At 47.3% G+C, this 16,763-nt stretch overlaps 9 protein-coding genes across 9 annotated transcripts; 3 read left to right on the top strand and 6 right to left on the bottom strand.

Moving 5' to 3' along the window:
* Positions 1–203: 203 nt before the first annotated feature.
* Positions 204–2,627, bottom strand: RhiXN_05067 (cytoplasmic dynein 1 intermediate chain 2; the record flags this gene model as incomplete). The annotated part of the gene is made up of 9 exons (XM_043324883.1): positions 204–479; positions 529–1,260; positions 1,311–1,424; positions 1,482–1,581; positions 1,628–1,770; positions 1,825–2,016; positions 2,076–2,145; positions 2,199–2,458; positions 2,511–2,627. 9 exons carry the CDS (start codon positions 2,625–2,627, stop codon positions 204–206), a joined length of 2,004 nt encoding a protein of 667 aa, XP_043177302.1.
* A 325-nt stretch (positions 2,628–2,952) lies between these two features.
* RhiXN_05066 (tRNA intron endonuclease, catalytic C-terminal domain) lies at positions 2,953–4,373 on the top strand (the record flags this gene model as incomplete). Its single annotated transcript, XM_043324882.1, has 5 exons — positions 2,953–3,283; positions 3,341–3,711; positions 3,769–3,992; positions 4,042–4,177; positions 4,233–4,373. 5 exons carry the CDS (start codon positions 2,953–2,955, stop codon positions 4,371–4,373), a joined length of 1,203 nt encoding a protein of 400 aa, XP_043177301.1.
* Positions 4,374–4,487: 114 nt separating this feature from the next.
* Positions 4,488–5,530, bottom strand: RhiXN_05065 (uncharacterized protein; the record flags this gene model as incomplete). The annotated part of the gene is made up of 3 exons (XM_043324881.1): positions 4,488–4,645; positions 4,703–5,112; positions 5,175–5,530. The coding sequence occupies 3 exons, from the start codon at positions 5,528–5,530 to the stop codon at positions 4,488–4,490; spliced, it is 924 nt and encodes a 307-aa protein (XP_043177300.1).
* Positions 5,531–5,952: 422 nt separating this feature from the next.
* On the bottom strand, positions 5,953–7,066 carry RhiXN_05064 (uncharacterized protein; the record flags this gene model as incomplete). The annotated part of the gene is made up of 3 exons (XM_043324880.1): positions 5,953–6,110; positions 6,168–6,583; positions 6,660–7,066. The coding sequence occupies 3 exons, from the start codon at positions 7,064–7,066 to the stop codon at positions 5,953–5,955; spliced, it is 981 nt and encodes a 326-aa protein (XP_043177299.1).
* Positions 7,067–7,421: 355 nt separating this feature from the next.
* On the bottom strand, positions 7,422–7,967 carry RhiXN_05063 (uncharacterized protein; the record flags this gene model as incomplete). Its single annotated transcript, XM_043324879.1, has 3 exons — positions 7,422–7,751; positions 7,805–7,886; positions 7,936–7,967. The coding sequence occupies 3 exons, from the start codon at positions 7,965–7,967 to the stop codon at positions 7,422–7,424; spliced, it is 444 nt and encodes a 147-aa protein (XP_043177298.1).
* Positions 7,968–8,168: 201 nt separating this feature from the next.
* On the top strand, positions 8,169–8,939 carry RhiXN_05062 (GNAT family acetyltransferase; the record flags this gene model as incomplete). Its single annotated transcript, XM_043324878.1, has 5 exons — positions 8,169–8,264; positions 8,319–8,541; positions 8,594–8,740; positions 8,798–8,841; positions 8,898–8,939. 5 exons carry the CDS (start codon positions 8,169–8,171, stop codon positions 8,937–8,939), a joined length of 552 nt encoding a protein of 183 aa, XP_043177297.1.
* A 175-nt stretch (positions 8,940–9,114) lies between these two features.
* RhiXN_05061 (uncharacterized protein) lies at positions 9,115–10,329 on the bottom strand (the record flags this gene model as incomplete). The annotated part of the gene is made up of 3 exons (XM_043324877.1): positions 9,115–9,437; positions 9,502–9,926; positions 9,989–10,329. The coding sequence occupies 3 exons, from the start codon at positions 10,327–10,329 to the stop codon at positions 9,115–9,117; spliced, it is 1,089 nt and encodes a 362-aa protein (XP_043177296.1).
* Positions 10,330–10,777: 448 nt separating this feature from the next.
* Positions 10,778–15,393, bottom strand: RhiXN_05060 (ubiquinol-cytochrome C reductase cytochrome C1 subunit; the record flags this gene model as incomplete). Its single annotated transcript, XM_043324876.1, has 25 exons — positions 10,778–10,797; positions 10,855–11,040; positions 11,091–11,238; positions 11,297–11,594; positions 11,649–11,845; positions 11,901–11,933; positions 11,993–12,076; positions 12,329–12,378; positions 12,431–12,527; positions 12,585–12,619; positions 12,679–12,775; positions 12,844–12,889; positions 12,946–12,968; positions 13,026–13,089; positions 13,144–13,280; positions 13,602–13,806; positions 13,862–14,069; positions 14,122–14,251; positions 14,304–14,372; positions 14,428–14,562; positions 14,612–14,689; positions 14,737–15,040; positions 15,090–15,125; positions 15,173–15,313; positions 15,365–15,393. 25 exons carry the CDS (start codon positions 15,391–15,393, stop codon positions 10,778–10,780), a joined length of 2,850 nt encoding a protein of 949 aa, XP_043177295.1.
* Positions 15,394–15,852: 459 nt separating this feature from the next.
* Positions 15,853–16,756, top strand: RhiXN_05059 (uncharacterized protein; the record flags this gene model as incomplete). The annotated part of the gene is made up of 7 exons (XM_043324875.1): positions 15,853–15,886; positions 15,937–16,134; positions 16,188–16,262; positions 16,310–16,373; positions 16,429–16,496; positions 16,547–16,629; positions 16,685–16,756. 7 exons carry the CDS (start codon positions 15,853–15,855, stop codon positions 16,754–16,756), a joined length of 594 nt encoding a protein of 197 aa, XP_043177294.1.
* Between the last annotated feature and the right edge of the window lie 7 nt (positions 16,757–16,763).

Here is a 16,763-nt window from a genome sequence, read left to right as displayed (position 1 = left end):
GTCGAAGAAGTCGTTGTACAGTTGTCGACCCTGCCGTTGAATCATAGCCCTTATAAAGGTTTCCCGTCGGAGCTATACGGGAGACCGGTATCTATACTTTGGCACATGCTTTACGCAATTTCACACACCACCTCCACTTCGAGCATTACAACTACAAACAAATCTCGACAACTAGGATACAGCTGGCATAGCATATAGTCCAATCAACGACGCGAATCCACCGATGCGCTAGAAGCCTTTGGATCCTGCTCTGGTACTGCATTCGGTAAGACTCCCGAAGGACTGCCTCCGAGTAACCCGGATATAGTTTTCTGTAGATCCGTCCATTCCGACTCACGAGGTACTCCAGCGTCACCGACATCATAGATATACAGTCGACCATCGCTTCCTCCAATAGCAACTCTCTTTCCATCTTTGCGATCCCATTCAAGTTTGTTCAGGGAGCGGTCTGGGCATACTTGTGTCGAAAGAGTCGGCACCTAGGAAAGTGTTAGAAACCTAAACTCGAGGTGCCTGGTTTAAACGTACCTCTGTGTCCGCATTGAGATTCCATAAATCAAATCTCCCATTTCCGTCGACACATCCAAAAACAGCTGGGTGGGAGGGGTGCCATTTAACATCATATACGTAGTCCCCTGCCTCGTCGAAGCTGTATATAGGTGAAATTGTATGCGGACTTGTGCTGGGTTTGGCGGCATTACGGGATCTCCATAGTTTGACCGTCCAGTCTACGGAGCTCGTCAAAAAGAGGTCCGAAAAATCGACTGGGCCTGCGAGCGGGTGGAAATCAATTCCAGTAACTGGGCCAGCATGTCCCTTGTATACATCATGTTGGTTTAGTCCAGCCTTGGCACCAGCGCGGTCGTATCGATTAGCTTGGTAGACGTGTCCCTCTTCTGTACCGACCCAGAACGTCGTCGTTTCGCCGTCTGGGAAAGATAGCGAGGTCACCGCAACTTCATCGGTCTTGGTATGCCCAGCATGGGCAAGCGAGAGAGTTTCCTGAGGTTGAGCAAGCATATCTGACAGCCAACTGCATACTGTTCCATCCGTGCTACTTGTGATCAAATTGTGAGCATTCTGTGTACCAACGGTTTGCATAGCATATACTGGATAAGTGTGACCAGCTGCAGAAAGAGGGGTTTTCAATGTCGGGAGGTGTTTCGCACGAGTGTCCCAGAGCAAAATTTGCCCCGAATAAGTTCCACCAAAGATAAGATTGGGGTGAAACGGGGAAAATGACACGGAGAGTACATCCGACTGTTCAAGGTAAGCTTCGATGTATGACTTTCATTGAACCGAATACATACCTGAGCATGGAAGACGAACTCAGGCCGCTCGACGAGATGAAGATTCCACACACACAATGCCGTCTGGCTCATTAGGACTGGAGGAATTTTTGTTATATGCTGCCGCGCTAAGTTCTGGGAACTGTTGCGCGAGCTTTAGAATGGTCGCAGGGACGTATGCAGTGAGCTCACTTTGGGAGACCAGTCCACATCGGTAACGGAGCGATTCTTGCTCCATCTCTCATCGTAGAATGCGCAAATGCGCTTGACCCGTTTCCCTTCTGAATCATCACTGTTCTTGTTTAGTAGAGGACCTTTGAGTATGTGATTATACGCACCCATCGGCTTCTGTTCCAATGGTATAATCCCGGATGTAGTCGTATCCGTCATTCAATGCTCGTTGTACTATCTTGGTAGACTGCTCAACAAATTCCAAGAATTCTGGTGCAATATAAATGGACGCTCGTTCTTCCTCGGTCAACTCTAAAATCGAATATCAGAAGTCAATAAGCGCAAAATGACTAGCTGTACTTACCCCTGATCTCATCTCTATTTCTTTCTCGAGTTTTCGTTCCTCTTCTAGCTCATGCTCTTTTTCTGCACGCTGTCGCTCCCACTCTGCCTCCTCTTCTTGACGTATCTTGAGCCTTAATTCCTCTTCAGTTGGACCAGTAGGCTCTGTTTCTATTTCAGCTGTCTGGACCTCCTTGTTATAAATAACTTTTTGCTTAAATCATAAAAGAACAGTCAGGGCTTGTCTGGTTCGGACCCAAGCAGTGGGAATACCTTCTGGGGAAGCTCAAAAAGGTCCTCCTCGGTATCTAGAAATTTGACGGGTATCCTGGGGGTATGTGCGCTAGAAAATAGGTGTTATCCCTCTGATCAGGCACATTAGCCTATTACTCTCACCCTTCTGGAAAGTCATCACCCATGAGCGCTGTTAACCCCGGTATAGGTTTGTCGCTGACACTCTCTCCGTTGCTTGCTCGACTAATGCGACCCGAAACAGGCAATCCATCGGTACCTAGACCACTCAAACGCGCATCACCACGCGGTGCGGACGGAGTACCAGGTGTAGAGGACACTGGCGTTGAGTATCCCTCTGGTCCAATCAGTTGCCCGAGTAGACTGTCGACCTCTTCTTGGAGTCCAGGAGAAATAACAGGTTTCTTTTGAGGCATTTCAGAACATTTAATTATGAGATGGATTAATAACACCCACCTTCTCCCCCTCCTTGTTACGCGCTAACTCCCTCTTCTGTCGCTCCTCACGCGCCTTCTTAAGGTCTGCCAACTTCTGTCTTTTGGCATCAAGTTCTGCGCGTCTTCTATCTTGCATGTCTACAGGTGGTCGTTAAATATCTACGCGTAAAATAAGTGCAACACCAATTGCTATGGTGGGCGTGCTGTAGCTTGTAGGTATAAGCTTCATTTCCAATTCATCAAGCGCTAATGTAGGAGTCATGCCAAACAAATCCCGAGCGAAATAATCATCAGTCTCAAATCAACCATCAGTATCAGGCATCGGGACATCTTCTGTGTCTATATTGGACGCATTTTATTTAGATTAGGCCGTTGGGAACTCTCTTTATAACTCAACCCTCTGAATTTGGTAACCGGAGCTATACCAAAACACAACCTGCAGCGACACTTCATCCTGAAGCATGTCTATGCCCCAAGGAGGTCAAACGAAGCGCCGAGATAATCAAAAGAATCGAATTTATGCCAATCCACTTCCTCTTGTTATTGAGCGCTCCACAAAACCTCATTCTTGGTCCTCCCATACGCTCGGCCTCCTTGGCCTTGCCTCAGGCCGCATTTCAAACCCCAACTGCGAGGGAGTGCTGGATGTAACTACCCGTTCTGTCTGGATTATCAACAAGAGAGACACGTTGGTGCTTTGGCAACGTGGATTTTTTGGAAAAGGAAATTTGTCTAGGAGTGAACCCAGCTGGCTAACTCGTCGAGTGGCACAATTAAAAGGACCAGGGAAAGGTAAGTCACACGATAATCCGGGCACTGGCGACAATAGTTACTGATTTGGATATACAGCCTCTGCATCTGAGCTTGTTACGGCCAAAAGAAGGGAAGAACGCAAAAATTTTAAAGCAGCCCGTGCAGCATACCTCAAGGAGGCTACGGCAGAAGCGGAAGCCGCATTTGCCGCGAATAGCTCAGCCGATATAGTCATACCGACGATCGGATCTGCAAGTCAAGCTGTCCGGTCTGCGGCCAAAGAGTCCAAGTCAACACCCAGTGCTCCTCAACAGCATGAGATAGCTCCTTTGCCGATTGCGGTTGAAGAAAGCGTGGGAGATGAGGTTGTTGCCCCAGAAGATATGGAGCACTTACAATTGACGCTCCAAGAGGCCTTCTTCTTGGCTAATTACCTAGCCTGCCTCAGGATACTTGACCCCCAAAACGTGAGTGACATCCGATTATACAGCACCCAAGTCACATAGTTAACCTTTAACCTTAAGGGCCAATATATACCTTCTCGATCATTGTTATTCACATTCCTATCTATTTCCGCCTCCCCTTTCCCAAACCTTCCTACAGAAACTCCACGCTCGGATAACCCTTTCCTCTTTAATTACATTGTGTATCATCACTATCGCTCCTTAGGATGGGTTGTCCGTGGCGGAATTAAATTTTGCGTCGACTATATGCTATATAAACGGGGCCCGGTGTTCAGCCACGCAGAGTGAGTGTATCACGGTTACATATAATGATCATATTGACAAGCGCGCAAGGTTCGCACTCGTGGTGATCCCTGTCTACGAAAATCCGGCGGACAAAGATACTAGTCCTTTTCAACTCCAAAATACGGATCCATTCTCATGGTCCTGGTTGAGTACGTTAAACCGGATCAATACTCAAGTGAAAAAGGTAAATATGCGCTTGTAGAAGTCAATCATTTATCGCCTCACACCTTCAACCCAAGACTTTGATACTGGCGTACGTCACTATCCCACCTGTGGAAACCACGTCCCCAGATATTCTAAGAGGACCCGAATGCTTCCAACTTTATTCAACACGCGAAGTTGTAATTCGTAGATTCGTGCCAGCCAGAATGCGGGATTAAATTTAATGATACAACTACACGCATAGTAACCATAAACAAGATAGTACACGAGATAAAGTCCGAAATTTGCATGTTTCATACTGTACATATCAATCGAATATTAATGATGGTCCTTCAAACTGAAATCACTACCAGACGATAATCTTTGTCGGCCTGCTCCGGCGTCGAATTTTGATTCTGCCTTGGGGCAACATTTATCCGATCAGGGGCAAGAAAACCACTCCTTCTACCCGATTTACACCTATCGCCTTTGCACAATATCACTTCCAGTCCTTAGATATTATGAGTCTGACAAATTCCAACACATACACACAAGAAATCTAACTCACTTCTGGGCCTGAAAAATTGCTCGTTCCAGATATCTAGCAGCTCGAATGACTTGGACAATTTACCCTTCCTCATCCCTTGTTCAACAACAAAATTAGCGAGACATCCTGGAGGCCCGAGGTGCTTTGTCACAGGCAAAAAGCCAGCAATAATACGTTGACCGGTAGAGTACCGGGAACAGGCTACTAAATCCTGAAGAAGGTTGTCCCAATCCGATTCATGCACATCATGCAGTGGAAGCGCTGGTGTTCCCACACTAGCGAAGAGATCCGGTAGCTTATGCTTGCTTGTCTGGGCTTGAATCACAAAGGGGCGAGGTAACCTTTCGTACGTGAGTGATTCTGGGACCGTACGTATTACCAGAGAGCCGCGAATGGTATGCATCATCTCCCTGGATTCCCCAGTCTCGGAACTGGTTCGGGCACTTGTAATTAATGACTCTACGGGAAATATATAGAGGCGAAAACGACTAACGTGATACGGTCCCGGGAATCTCCATGTGGTTGCGATCTATAACATGAGGGTCGACATGCTGATCTTTTCAGGACCCGCCGAGTACCATTGAGGGTAAGTGGCGCGACAATGGTCTCATATGCTGGTGGAGGATCCAGAGCGGGGTCGCATCCGGTGCCACGACCTTGGTCATCGATGCCGGAGCTCCGAATGGGTGTTATGAGATCGCCAGATGTACGCAAGACTGAACCTCCAACCGATTCGGTGTAAAACGATCCTCGATCAACGGAACCTATGGCGCCGGACACAGCCAGTCCACCGGCACCGCTGCTTGTATGCGCCTTGAGGTCTCGAGAAGTGATTGCGTCAAGTATCATTGTAAGGTTAGGCTACGAGGTGATTTGAGCAAACCCATACTCTCTGGTCTCCATCATATAAAGATAGTATTTACTCCTGTGCGCAGCTTGCCGGTGCTGCGCCGGCGATGAATAGCATAGCCTCCGGGCATGATGAGCTCACCACCGAGACAGATATCCTTAAAGAATAATTGATCTACAATCTAGAAACATTTTATGTACTATAGAACAACTCTAGTAAGGGATTGTATAAATTGCACCGCTGAAACGAGACAGGGCCGCGCCGCTGAATATGCATTGACGAGAGTGAACACTCATAGATTTTATAAGATGGTATCTTGCTATATTCGAACATTCCATAAGTATGTCTCATGGCACCCATGATGTGTGCGTATCTCGAGAGATTCGAGTAACGAAGCATCGTTGTGTGCCGCCAATTGAGCCTAGATTGAAATAACCACTAAACGGTAGTCGGACCCAACTTCCTTATCGCCCTTCTTCAAGGAGCTACTAATTGGGGTATTCATCCTATCTGGAGCCAAAAAGTTAACTCGTCGACCTGATTTGCATTTATCGCCCTTGCAAAGGATGACTTCCAGCCCTGACAAGGGGTCAATCAATGGTATCTCGAAGCGTGCATGTATCATACATCACTTACTTCTAGGCTTAAAAAATCGCGTGTTCCATGTATCCAGCAATGCAAGTGAGTTCGATAACCTCCCCTTCCGCATACTTTGTTCTGTGGCAAAGCAGATAAGTGTTCCAGGTGGCCCAAGGTTCCTCACGGTCGGGAAAGCGTTAGCAACAGCCCGCTGCCCGGTAGAATATCGGGTGCAAGTTATTAGGTCATGAACGAAGCATCGCCAGTCTGACACATGTACGTCATGTTTGAAAAGCGCAGGTACCCCCTCGACTGAGAATAAATCAGGTAATTTGTGTTTGCTCGGTCCACCCTGGATCACGAGCGGACTCTGAAGCTTTTCATAAGTGATAAGCTCGGAAATGTCGGGGGCGCTTCGCTGGAAACACGAAAGCGGGTCCGTAGATAAGGGTGTATGCGTCGTTTCTAGATTTCTGTATACATGTATAACGCACATTGGATGAATACACAACACAAGCACTAGGGTACAATTCGTGCTCGATGACTCACACGTTGTGGGTTTGAGTATCGTCATTTTCTTGGGCGATAGAATTGGTACCAATTTCGTGTGGCTGGTTTCGTTCAGCTGTCACGGTATCGGGGAGAACTCTTGAATCAATGGGGATCTGGATCGTGGAAGAAGAGCCACTGTCTTGCGATGACGAGGGTTGGGGTGACAAGGTCCCAAATGGCGAGGCTGTAACTGCTTCGTATGCCGGCGGGGGCTCGTCGAGGTTATAATTCAAAGCAATTCCAGAGCTCAAATCGTCGGTTGTCGTTGGCTTACTGGTAGTTGGTAACCTAGGATTTCCGTTGGCTAAGGGGCCGATAGAATGTTGGACCGATTGCTGGCGATCGAGAGAAGTCGAGCCCCTAGCCTCGTCGGACACCTCTGAAGATTTGGAGTCAAGTGCCATTACTTGGTCGGGAGGTGTTTGTTAGTATTGAGATGGTACTCCGGGGTGTTGGTGATGGGGGCAGTGGTTCAGGCTGGACTTATAATGTATCATATCTCGGGCATTCCGGCGTAACTGTTACTACAGGCGCTCTTCGACACTATACATTTACATATCACAACGTGGTTAAGATGGGGCCTGTGATCCATCAAGGTGTCAACTCCACCCCGGCCCTAGGAGATCACCTACATAATAGCTTTCTCTAGCAATTTGCAATTGACTAGCTCCACTTAATCAAGAATCATTTGGAGTTGTCGTTAGATAAACATTGTTCATAAGATTATCTATTTGTGATCAAACACCGCGGTATGCGCAATCATGATAGTTCCAGATTATACAAGGTTATTCGTCCGAAGAAATCTGAGCTCTCTTCGAATACGATTCGCAGCCGCAGGACACCTTGTGATAAATCAATCTGGTTGGTACCGGGCGTTAACCTGAAAGTTTGTCGTCGGTTTATGTCTTCCGGATAGATCTGGGCGATAGGTTGCCACTTCGATAATGCATCACTCGCATCCTGGCTGTCTTGGTGTAATATTCCATAGACTGCACACCTGGTCCCGACGAACCCTCCTTGAAATGTCAGTGCCAGCTGTGTGGGGGTCACCGGATCCGAAAAGCCCAGTTCGATGGATTGAGGAAGTCCCTGAGAAATGCTTGAGCTTGCCTTAACCGGATCGAATATACAATCCAACATACGGCTGCAGATGTCCAGCAAGTTTCTGGGCTGCCGTCTATCAAATTCTTCTTTCCAACTGATTTGTCCAGGGTAGAGCTAACTCTGAATCACCTGTTAGTGAGGTTTAATGCGCCCAATGGCGAACACTAACTTGATAGTAGTAGATGAATCAATCAACGGCATGTTGGCGCTCAAGTCACTGCAAGGGAAGGGGTGTATGTCGAACCAATTGATAACCAAGAATGGATCAATTTCCAACCGTAAGGCAGTTCGGGACATTGCATTCAGGGACCAGTAGTGACCTCACAAATACGCGCTGAGGCACGTTCTCCTCACGACAGCCTACCACCACCCGAGCATCCCTAGTACCCTCTCTCCACTATCATGCCCTCGTTCACACCCGACAGCGATCTCGATCTCTTGTTCGACCCAGCGCTTATCCCCAACGAAGTGCGTGCGGTACTGGCCGAGGGACTTCATGTAAGCTATAGGTTTTGGCTGTAGCGCGTCAAGTCGCTAAATTGGCGTGTTTAGCTACGCCCATTGGCATCCACAGACGATGCGAGAGGCCTCTTCCCCGTCCTGACTACCCTTTCCCCTTCTCCAACACCTGCTCGCGATGACTTTGCTGCCCACTTTCAGTACATGAAGCGCTATTCGGGAATTTACTATGTAATCTCGATTGTCGATACCTCCAATGACCAGATCGTCGGGACGGGCACTGTGTTCATGGAACACAAACTCATTCGCAACCTAGGTATGCACTGATGTGTGCAAATTGCGTGCACAACGACTAACCTCGATGTCAGGCGTGGTTGGTCACATTGAAGACATCGTTGTGTCTCCCAAGATGCAGGGAAAGAAATTAGGTCTGCGCATCATTAACACCTTGACTCACATCAGCGAGGCTCAGGGTGCATACAAGACTATCTTAAACTGCAGCAATGAGAACATCCGTAAGTCGGGATCACCCATGACTCCTTCCATTTTCCGACTAATTGACGTTCTTTCAGCCTTCTACCAAAAGTGTGGCTTTAAACAGAAGGAGAACGAGATGGTAGGTTTATATTCCTTCATTTCTGTAGCATTTGCATACTAAAGGTCGAATTTCAGGCTAAGTACGCCGAACCTAAGCCACCTTCGCTCAAATTGTAGCATTTATCTCGTGGACACTTGAATGATTTGGCTGTATTTTAACCAGTTGTTTAAATAATTTTATATTGGACATTTGGACTTATTCCCCTATTTTGAGTCGTAAAGTCGTAAATTACAAGTAGGGGGGGGGGGTAAAAAAAGAGATTCGCCTATCTGAAACCCACAGCTATCTAAATTAATGTTGTATAGAGGTAACGACTAGCCGATATGGCTCTTTGCTTCTCCTCTCCTCCCTTCTCTCGGCTCTGTGTTCCCTCCGTTCATCTCGACGCGCTCGTTTCTGCTCTCGCCTCTCGGCCCTCCTTTCGCGTTTCATTTGCCTGCGATCTAGTTTTGAATGTCTTCTCGACTCGCGCTCGCTGTCGGATGATGAGGAAGAGCTAGAACTAGAACTCGCTCGAGATGTCGCTCGAGGACGGGTATACGGATGGTCAGGGGTAGGCTGAGATCTATCGGCAGATATGCAACGATCGCCGCGAAATAGCATAATTTCCAGGTCTGCACAGAATAAGATAATCTCAGACTCCTATTCAAGAGAGCGAAGGAAACAGACGCGACTTACGTCTCGGCTTGAAAAAGCTTTCGTTCCAAATCTGCAACAACTGTATGACACCCTCTGCGTTCTTCTTCTTCATCCCCTTCTCAATTGCGCGACTGATGAAGAACCCGGCGAACCCTACATGCATCGTTATGGGTAGTGCACCAGCAGCAACCTTTTGACCGGTCGTCAGACGGGCGACAATATGTATGTCTTCGAGCAGCCTGACCCAGTCTTCGGTCCAGACATCATGCTTGTGCAGTGCGGGTGTACCAGTTGTGATAAACGCGTCGTCGAGGAAGGTCTTGCCCGGTTTCGAGTGGATGACAAGCGGTTGAGCAAGAGCCTGGTATGTAGTCTCTGGTGAAGGAGCCGGGGCAGGACGACTGAAACAGCTGGGAGGCGGGTCGAACGGGTCACGCGGGTTGAGTTTGCCTACTGCTTTGCTCCTGTATGAAAGTTGGGATGTTAAACAACTATGTATCTTCATCAGAGATACGCTGAAACATACATGAAGTCAGGCGTCCCGCTAGGTGGAGTAGTTGGCTGCTTCCGATCCTCAAATGGGCCACTGGATGGGCCAGCAAGGGGTGGAGCGCTATGGATATCTCGAGCAGGTCGTTCACGCTCGCAGTGGATTGCGGAAGGGCCAGCTAAAATAGCTGGTTCGTATGGTGGAGGATCATACTCTGGATACTGAGTATTACCAAGTGCTCCGGATACTGGGCTTGGCGACGAGTATGGGTTGTTGGTTTGGAATGGGTTGGTATTCGCATTCATTGGTGGTGGTACGAGTTCGTGGGCATCAGATACTCGAAAGTCACCCAAATTCTGAGTAAGTTTGGCAGACATGCTAGGAAAGTCGATGTAATTGTGAGAAAAGAATTGAGTGCCAAGATTCACCGCTCTTATAGCCTGGAAGAACGGAACACTCCACTTGGGCGCTCCCGTGAGATTTAATTATGGACTGCGAAGTTGATTGTTGACACCCGAGAAAGCCGCGCGGAGATGGATTTTGAAGTGGAATAATGTTACAGTGTAGCGCAGCCTCATCGATCCCCGAGAAAATCGGTGCCAAAAATACATCCTCTGATTATAAGTAACAGCCATGGCAATATGGCCACGGTGGTGGCGGTGCTTGTGAGACCATAGAACTATCTCTAAAGAACTTGCTGTGTGCGGGGCCCAGCCCGAATCTCACGGGTTGCAATGTTTATCATAGACAAATGAAGTGATACTTCCAGCGAAATTAGACTACAGCACGAGAAAAATGACAATATAGTTGTTTTCCGTTGCTGCTCTATTTTGGTGGGTTGTAAACTACAAAAGTGGTGTGTTAAGTCCGGTCGTGAAAATTGAATTCTAATATTCACTTACGGATCTTGCGGGTCTTGATAACTGACCACTTGAAGCGCTTGATATATACGCTAATGGCCAACATGCTGGACAAGAGGATCACCGCCTGCAGACCCATCTTTTTACGTTCATCATGCTCTGGCTCGGCGGCCCAGGACAAGAAAGTTACAACGTCCTTTGCCATTTGTGAGGTGGTGGCCGGAGTACCTAAACTGAGTTTAAGCGTCTATGGAGCAGGTTTACCTTCGTCTACTCACCATCATCATATTCGACCAATCCATCAAAAAGTACCCGAGCCATAGCAATAGCACCACCGGGGAAGTATGGGTTATAGTTGAGACCCTCACGAACTTCAACACCAGCAGGAGGGTCAACATAACCAGTGAGGAGAGAATACACATAATCCTAGGAGGGCGATAGGAATGTCAAAGGGCACAAATACAAAGTAAATGCATGTACTAACCGCTCCACCGTGTCGGGCCTTGATGATCAAGCTCAGATCAGGGGGGAGCGCACCGGCATTACCAGCGCGTGCGGCTTCCTCGTTGGGGTATGGAGCAGGCATATAGTCGGCAAGTTTGCCAGGGCGCTGGAACATTTCTCCAGCATCGTTGGGACCATCCTCATATTCGACCTCTTCGGCCATGGCCTTGACCTCATCGACCGTATGCGATACACCGACAAGATTGCGCCATGCAATGCGGTCGAGAGAGTGGCAGGCAGCACAGACCTCGCGGTAGACTTGGTACCCTCGACGAATACTGCAATACATATGTATGTGCATTAGGGCATCGCAGATTGGTGAATATACTCACCTGGCATGGTCAAAGCTATCGAGCCAGCCCTTGTGGCTCCAAGGGTAGGAGGCGGGATGGAGTCCGTTTTCGGCAGGAGAGTTGGCGCTCAGTTCGCCGACGAATGGGAGTTGTCCGTATAGATGGGTGTACCAGGCGATGGACCCAACTGATGCAACAGTTGCAGCGACAGCTGTTGCCCGCGAGGAGAAGAAAGTCTAATGCAGGTCTAAGCATATATTCGTTTTATAAGTTGTTAAAGCTGGGACTGACCGCCTGAGTAGAGGACGTAGAGGCAAAGTGCGCCTGGTGATCGCAGAGAAAATTAAGCACGAATAGAAATATGGGAAATTAAAAACCTGCACCCGCCTTGGCTCCGGCGCTGCGAGACGCAGCAAGACGTCCGGCATGGAAAGCCTGCCTAGCAAACATATTGTCGATGCACAGACCTGGCGAAGGAGAGTAAAGCGTTGGGAATCGGTAAACGAATGCACCCTTCACACGGAGGGACGATCAGGACCCCGGATGCTCCCGAATCTGCGCGGTCCAATCAAATCACACGAAATACTTTCAGTCAACACCTTATAATTCACCTTGTAATTCACCGGATTTGTTCAACTTCAACACTTGGGTATTTCAACAACGCGATCTAATTGCAATAGCAACCACGGATATAAATTATGGTAAAAAATTCCACCCACTTGCTCTGCTTCATTTGGTTGGATTTCAATTAAATCCGTGCAAACAAAATCTGAAAAATCCCAAAGACAAATAAGACATTATTTTCGTACTATACTACACACATGAGGCTGTAGTGCTCTTGGACAACGTGGAGTGGCAGTAGACGGGAAATATACAATCAGACCAAAATACCAGATTAAAATAAGCAATCGCAAATATCTAAAGCGGTGCCGCGTTAGTTGTTTATTCCCAAACACGATTTGGAATGCGACTGACCTTCGGCGCAGCAACACAAGCAAGCACCGGCCAAGCTTTATTGCCATATAATAGTCAGTTGATCTGATCAAATTCCTTATCAGAGCGGACTGACCATGCCATGCATGTTCCTCCTCCTCCTCCACTATCCTTCTGGGGCTGTTGCTGCACATAGACAGTATTCGGCGGGGGCTGAGGATAATAGCCTCCCTCTATAAAGTGCCAATTCATTTTAGAGATGAGTCTGATCGTTTTGAAAGGTGGTGCCTGAAGCACTCACGTTGTGGATAGCCTCCTTGGGGCGGCGGCTGGTTGGGATAGTAGCCCTGCAAACGTAAAAGAACCTAAGCACTTAGTACCAAGTGATACCTCAGCTACTTACGCCTTGGCCACCGGGTGGAGGTCCTGTCAAGTCAAACACGTTGAACAGCATGCGCTTGAAATGGTAAAAACAAAACATACCTTGAGGAGGATAGTATCCCTGACCAGGTGGTGGGCCGCCGTATTGAGGTTGGTTATTATAGTACTGTAAATGGATTTAGAATCGTGGCAATAGTGGATTATAGTGATCGAGACCTACATCTTGGTTAGACATGACGGTGGGAGGGAAGAGGTTGTGGTTGTTGAAAGACGCCGAGCTAGGCCTGACCGGGCTTGACGAGAGACTTTGGGAATCGAATGATCATGTAACGTAAGCCCACGTGCCGCTGGACCGCACTTGACAATACAATTACCAAGGGCAGTTTTAACTCATCTAAAAATACAACGAGTTGACGTTTATATTACTACCTTTGCTTCCGGATCAACCAAGGTAGTAGGTATCTCAGAGCGCATCCCAGTAAACAAATATCCTGGGTATAACTACTTAAATCCCAGCACTCCACCAGATTGAATATCTGATAAGACAACGACACTTATTTAAACAGTACATAACAACGAATAAACAGCATGTAAACCAGAATAACAAACCTACTCGCGAAAGATAGCGAACGCACCGCCTTTGTAAATATGTCCGCTGGTATCTCAGATCCTGCCAACTATTGCAACCTTGCGATATTTCTCCTCGTAACATGCTACAACTCGAGCATGAACAGCTCTGCAATCGAGACGTTTCTCTCCAGCAGCATTCGGCTGTCCGGTAGCATAAGTTGCGATAGAATGACTCGAAAGAAAACGATCGACGTCTGCTGTACCATCGAAGGCCAGTTCGCTGGCCAAGAAAGAGAGAGGAAGGTGAAGATAACTAAACGTCGAAGACATCAGTGACTAAGTTTAGCCAGACAGACGACAGTACTCACGCTTTAGTCATGGTAATCAACGCTGACATTCTCTCACGTGGTAACATATGATCCATGATGTAGCCGCCCATGTTGGGTGCCTTGAGGTACAAGTCGAAAAATTTGTGGTAATTGTTGGCGAGCAGTGCTGCTTGTACATCCAGGGCGTGGCGAACAAACTCGGTCGACTTGGTTTCAGGATTCAACTGAGCTAGGAGTAGGTTTATCTCTGTTCCCAACAAGTCAGCCAGCTTTATAGCACAAGCCACGAAGCCACCCACCACTTCTATTCTTCGTGTAGTTTAAATAGAGGATGCGGTAGGCCAAAAATTCGTTAGCGTGCCCGGGGATACCGGCTTCGTACAAAAGTCGCAAATTACTCTGACACTGATTAAACTCAACAACATCCGCCTACATTACTGATGAACGACCATAGCAAATAGCACAAGAAGATATCTCTTACAGCCTCTAGCGCCATTCGTGCATGGATTTCGTATACTTGAACCGTGAAAGCATTCTTGATGCGTTGAACCTGAGTCAGGCAGCGTCGAACAGGTCAGACAAAATCAGCAAAAACAAGTGCGCACCGTTAAGTCCTGACGAAGACTCTTGAACTGGTCACATGTCCAGCGATAATCACTGTTGACTTTCCATTTGTTTTTGAGCTCTCCTAATGTTCTTTGTAATACTTCTAATGGTCGAATTGTAGCGGGATCAGGTGCCTAAAAGTGGCTCAATTAATGTAAATTAAATAATATATATACTACGAACTGATGTCAACCGGAGGTATGGTTTAAATAGGTCTTGTGATGTTCCGACTATAGTAAATCTATCCCAATCGATAACATTCTGGCACATCGATGAGATAAAAAATTGGAGCGAAGAATGACACGAACCGGATCAGCATCTCCTGAGTCCTCGCTTGCAACGTTTGCATATTTTCGCTTGCTGATCGCACCCGCCGAGCGATATGCCATCGGAGTGTAAGTCGGGGTGTTATCTCTGGCCGTGTCGAAGCCTGTGGGTGACTGAGAGTGGTGAGTAAATGACGGGACAGAATACGTCCCCGAAGCCTTCTGCCTTTCAATCTCATGTTCACGTTCAAATCTTCGCTTCCTCTTTTCCAAACGATTCTCGCTCTCGGTGCTGGTCGATATAGTTGCCTTTTTGAGTTTCTTCTGGGCTGCCACTAAATCAGGGCTGCCTGGGTGTGAATGCAAGCAGTGGGACAACGATCGGTATCACTCACTGTGATTTACGCTTGGTAGCAGTTTTTGGTTGAAGACTATTGTAAATGATTAGTTTCGCCATGGCCGATGAAATCTTACCCACGCTTTAAGCTGCACGCCTGCCCAGTCTGTAGTCCAGAGTGTCTGGTTGGTATAAGCTTCAGATATTAGTGCCTTCATTTCTGCATCAGCCTCCGATTTATTCAACGAGTTCATCTGCTTAAGTTGGGTTGCAACCCAATCCCTAAAATCCAACGTTCTTTAGTAACAGTTAGGAAGAAGACAATCAACTTACTTGAGTGATTGCGGCCAGCTGGTTGCCATTCTGTTTCAGTGTTATTGACGCTTTATTGTGCTCTATTGATATTCTAGTAGCTCGATCGACTGAAAACAACCTAGGTTGCCTAGTTCTTGAACGGCGGTCGTGGTTGGAAGGGTAATGTAATGATTGGGTATGTGTTGACTAACACAAGTCACATGACCTATTATTCAACATCTTTTACAAGGTTAGCCAACCTCGTTGTTTTTTGTTCCTGCATACACCAAGGTCTTCGGCAGAGTACTCTGGAGGTTACTAATTCACAGACTTAGGCTGTGTAGCCATTGCGTGTATTGTAAGCCAAAGTAGTGGAACATGCTCACAAGGGTCCTGGGTCACTATGGTAAGCGGAGCAATTTTATTCACGCAGCAAATTCAATACTTAACTATGGATAGCTCGTGTTACTAGGCTAGCAGTACCACGGGCAATTACTGTATCCAGAAATACACTTAAATCAATCCCCATGATCTTTCGAATAGACGTATCTGAGCGCACCCGTACGCCGATCAGGATCATATCATGCATTCTCCTTGACAATGTGTTTTAGGCTGGGCTTCCTCTGTCACGCCAACCTCGTCGACTCATGATCCAGCCGAAATGGAGGCGCTAGAAGCGCTCGAAGCAGGAACACAGAAACTTGAAGAAGGTGACGTAGAAGGGGCTCGCGCACTATACCAACGTAGTGTGGATTTGAAACCCAATGCCTCAAACCTATTCAATTTGGGGGTGACTAAATACCATGCCAGTGAGTCTTCTAGCTAGATTAATCTCAATGGCTAGACTTCCCTTATTGTACAGAGGACTTTGATGGTGCTATCGAAAACTGGAAGCAATCTATTGAGCTGCAGCCCGACTCGCCCGACGCACACACAAGTAAGTATTGTATACTGGCAGAATGCATATATCGACCCTTCACATAGATTTGGCCAGTGCATACATCATGAATCCGGTTCCTAAGCCCCAGCTCGCAGTTCAGCATCTAAGGTGAGTTCAGTCGTTCATACGACAGCATGATGAGATAATTCAGCACTTAATTTAGGATTGCGGTTGAGTTGGCACCCCAAGATCCAGAAATTGCGTTTAATTTGGCAGCTGTACTGGAGGCGTGTAAGTTTTTCCGAGTCTAATCATTGGAAATCTTACCCAAGGACCGGTAGGCGGTGAGCTAGATGAATCACTGAAGTATTATACGATCAGCAAAGACAACGGAGTTGAGCGTGCGGCGGTTCACGTTCGTAATGTATATGCGTCCCCAGTACCAATATTAACACAACTAACTCTTCCATCTGCTTCAGGTAAGTGCCAAGATTTTGGGTAAACGACTTCAGGCCCAAGAAGAAGCTGGGAAATCATCAGGGGGTTCATGAATAGTTA

Source organism: Rhizoctonia solani, chromosome 2 (genome assembly GCF_016906535.1).
Source record: "Rhizoctonia solani chromosome 2, complete sequence".
NCBI classification, from domain to species: Eukaryota; Fungi; Basidiomycota; class Agaricomycetes; order Cantharellales; family Ceratobasidiaceae; genus Rhizoctonia; species Rhizoctonia solani.
This window is presented reverse-complemented; position numbering and strand designations above follow the sequence as displayed.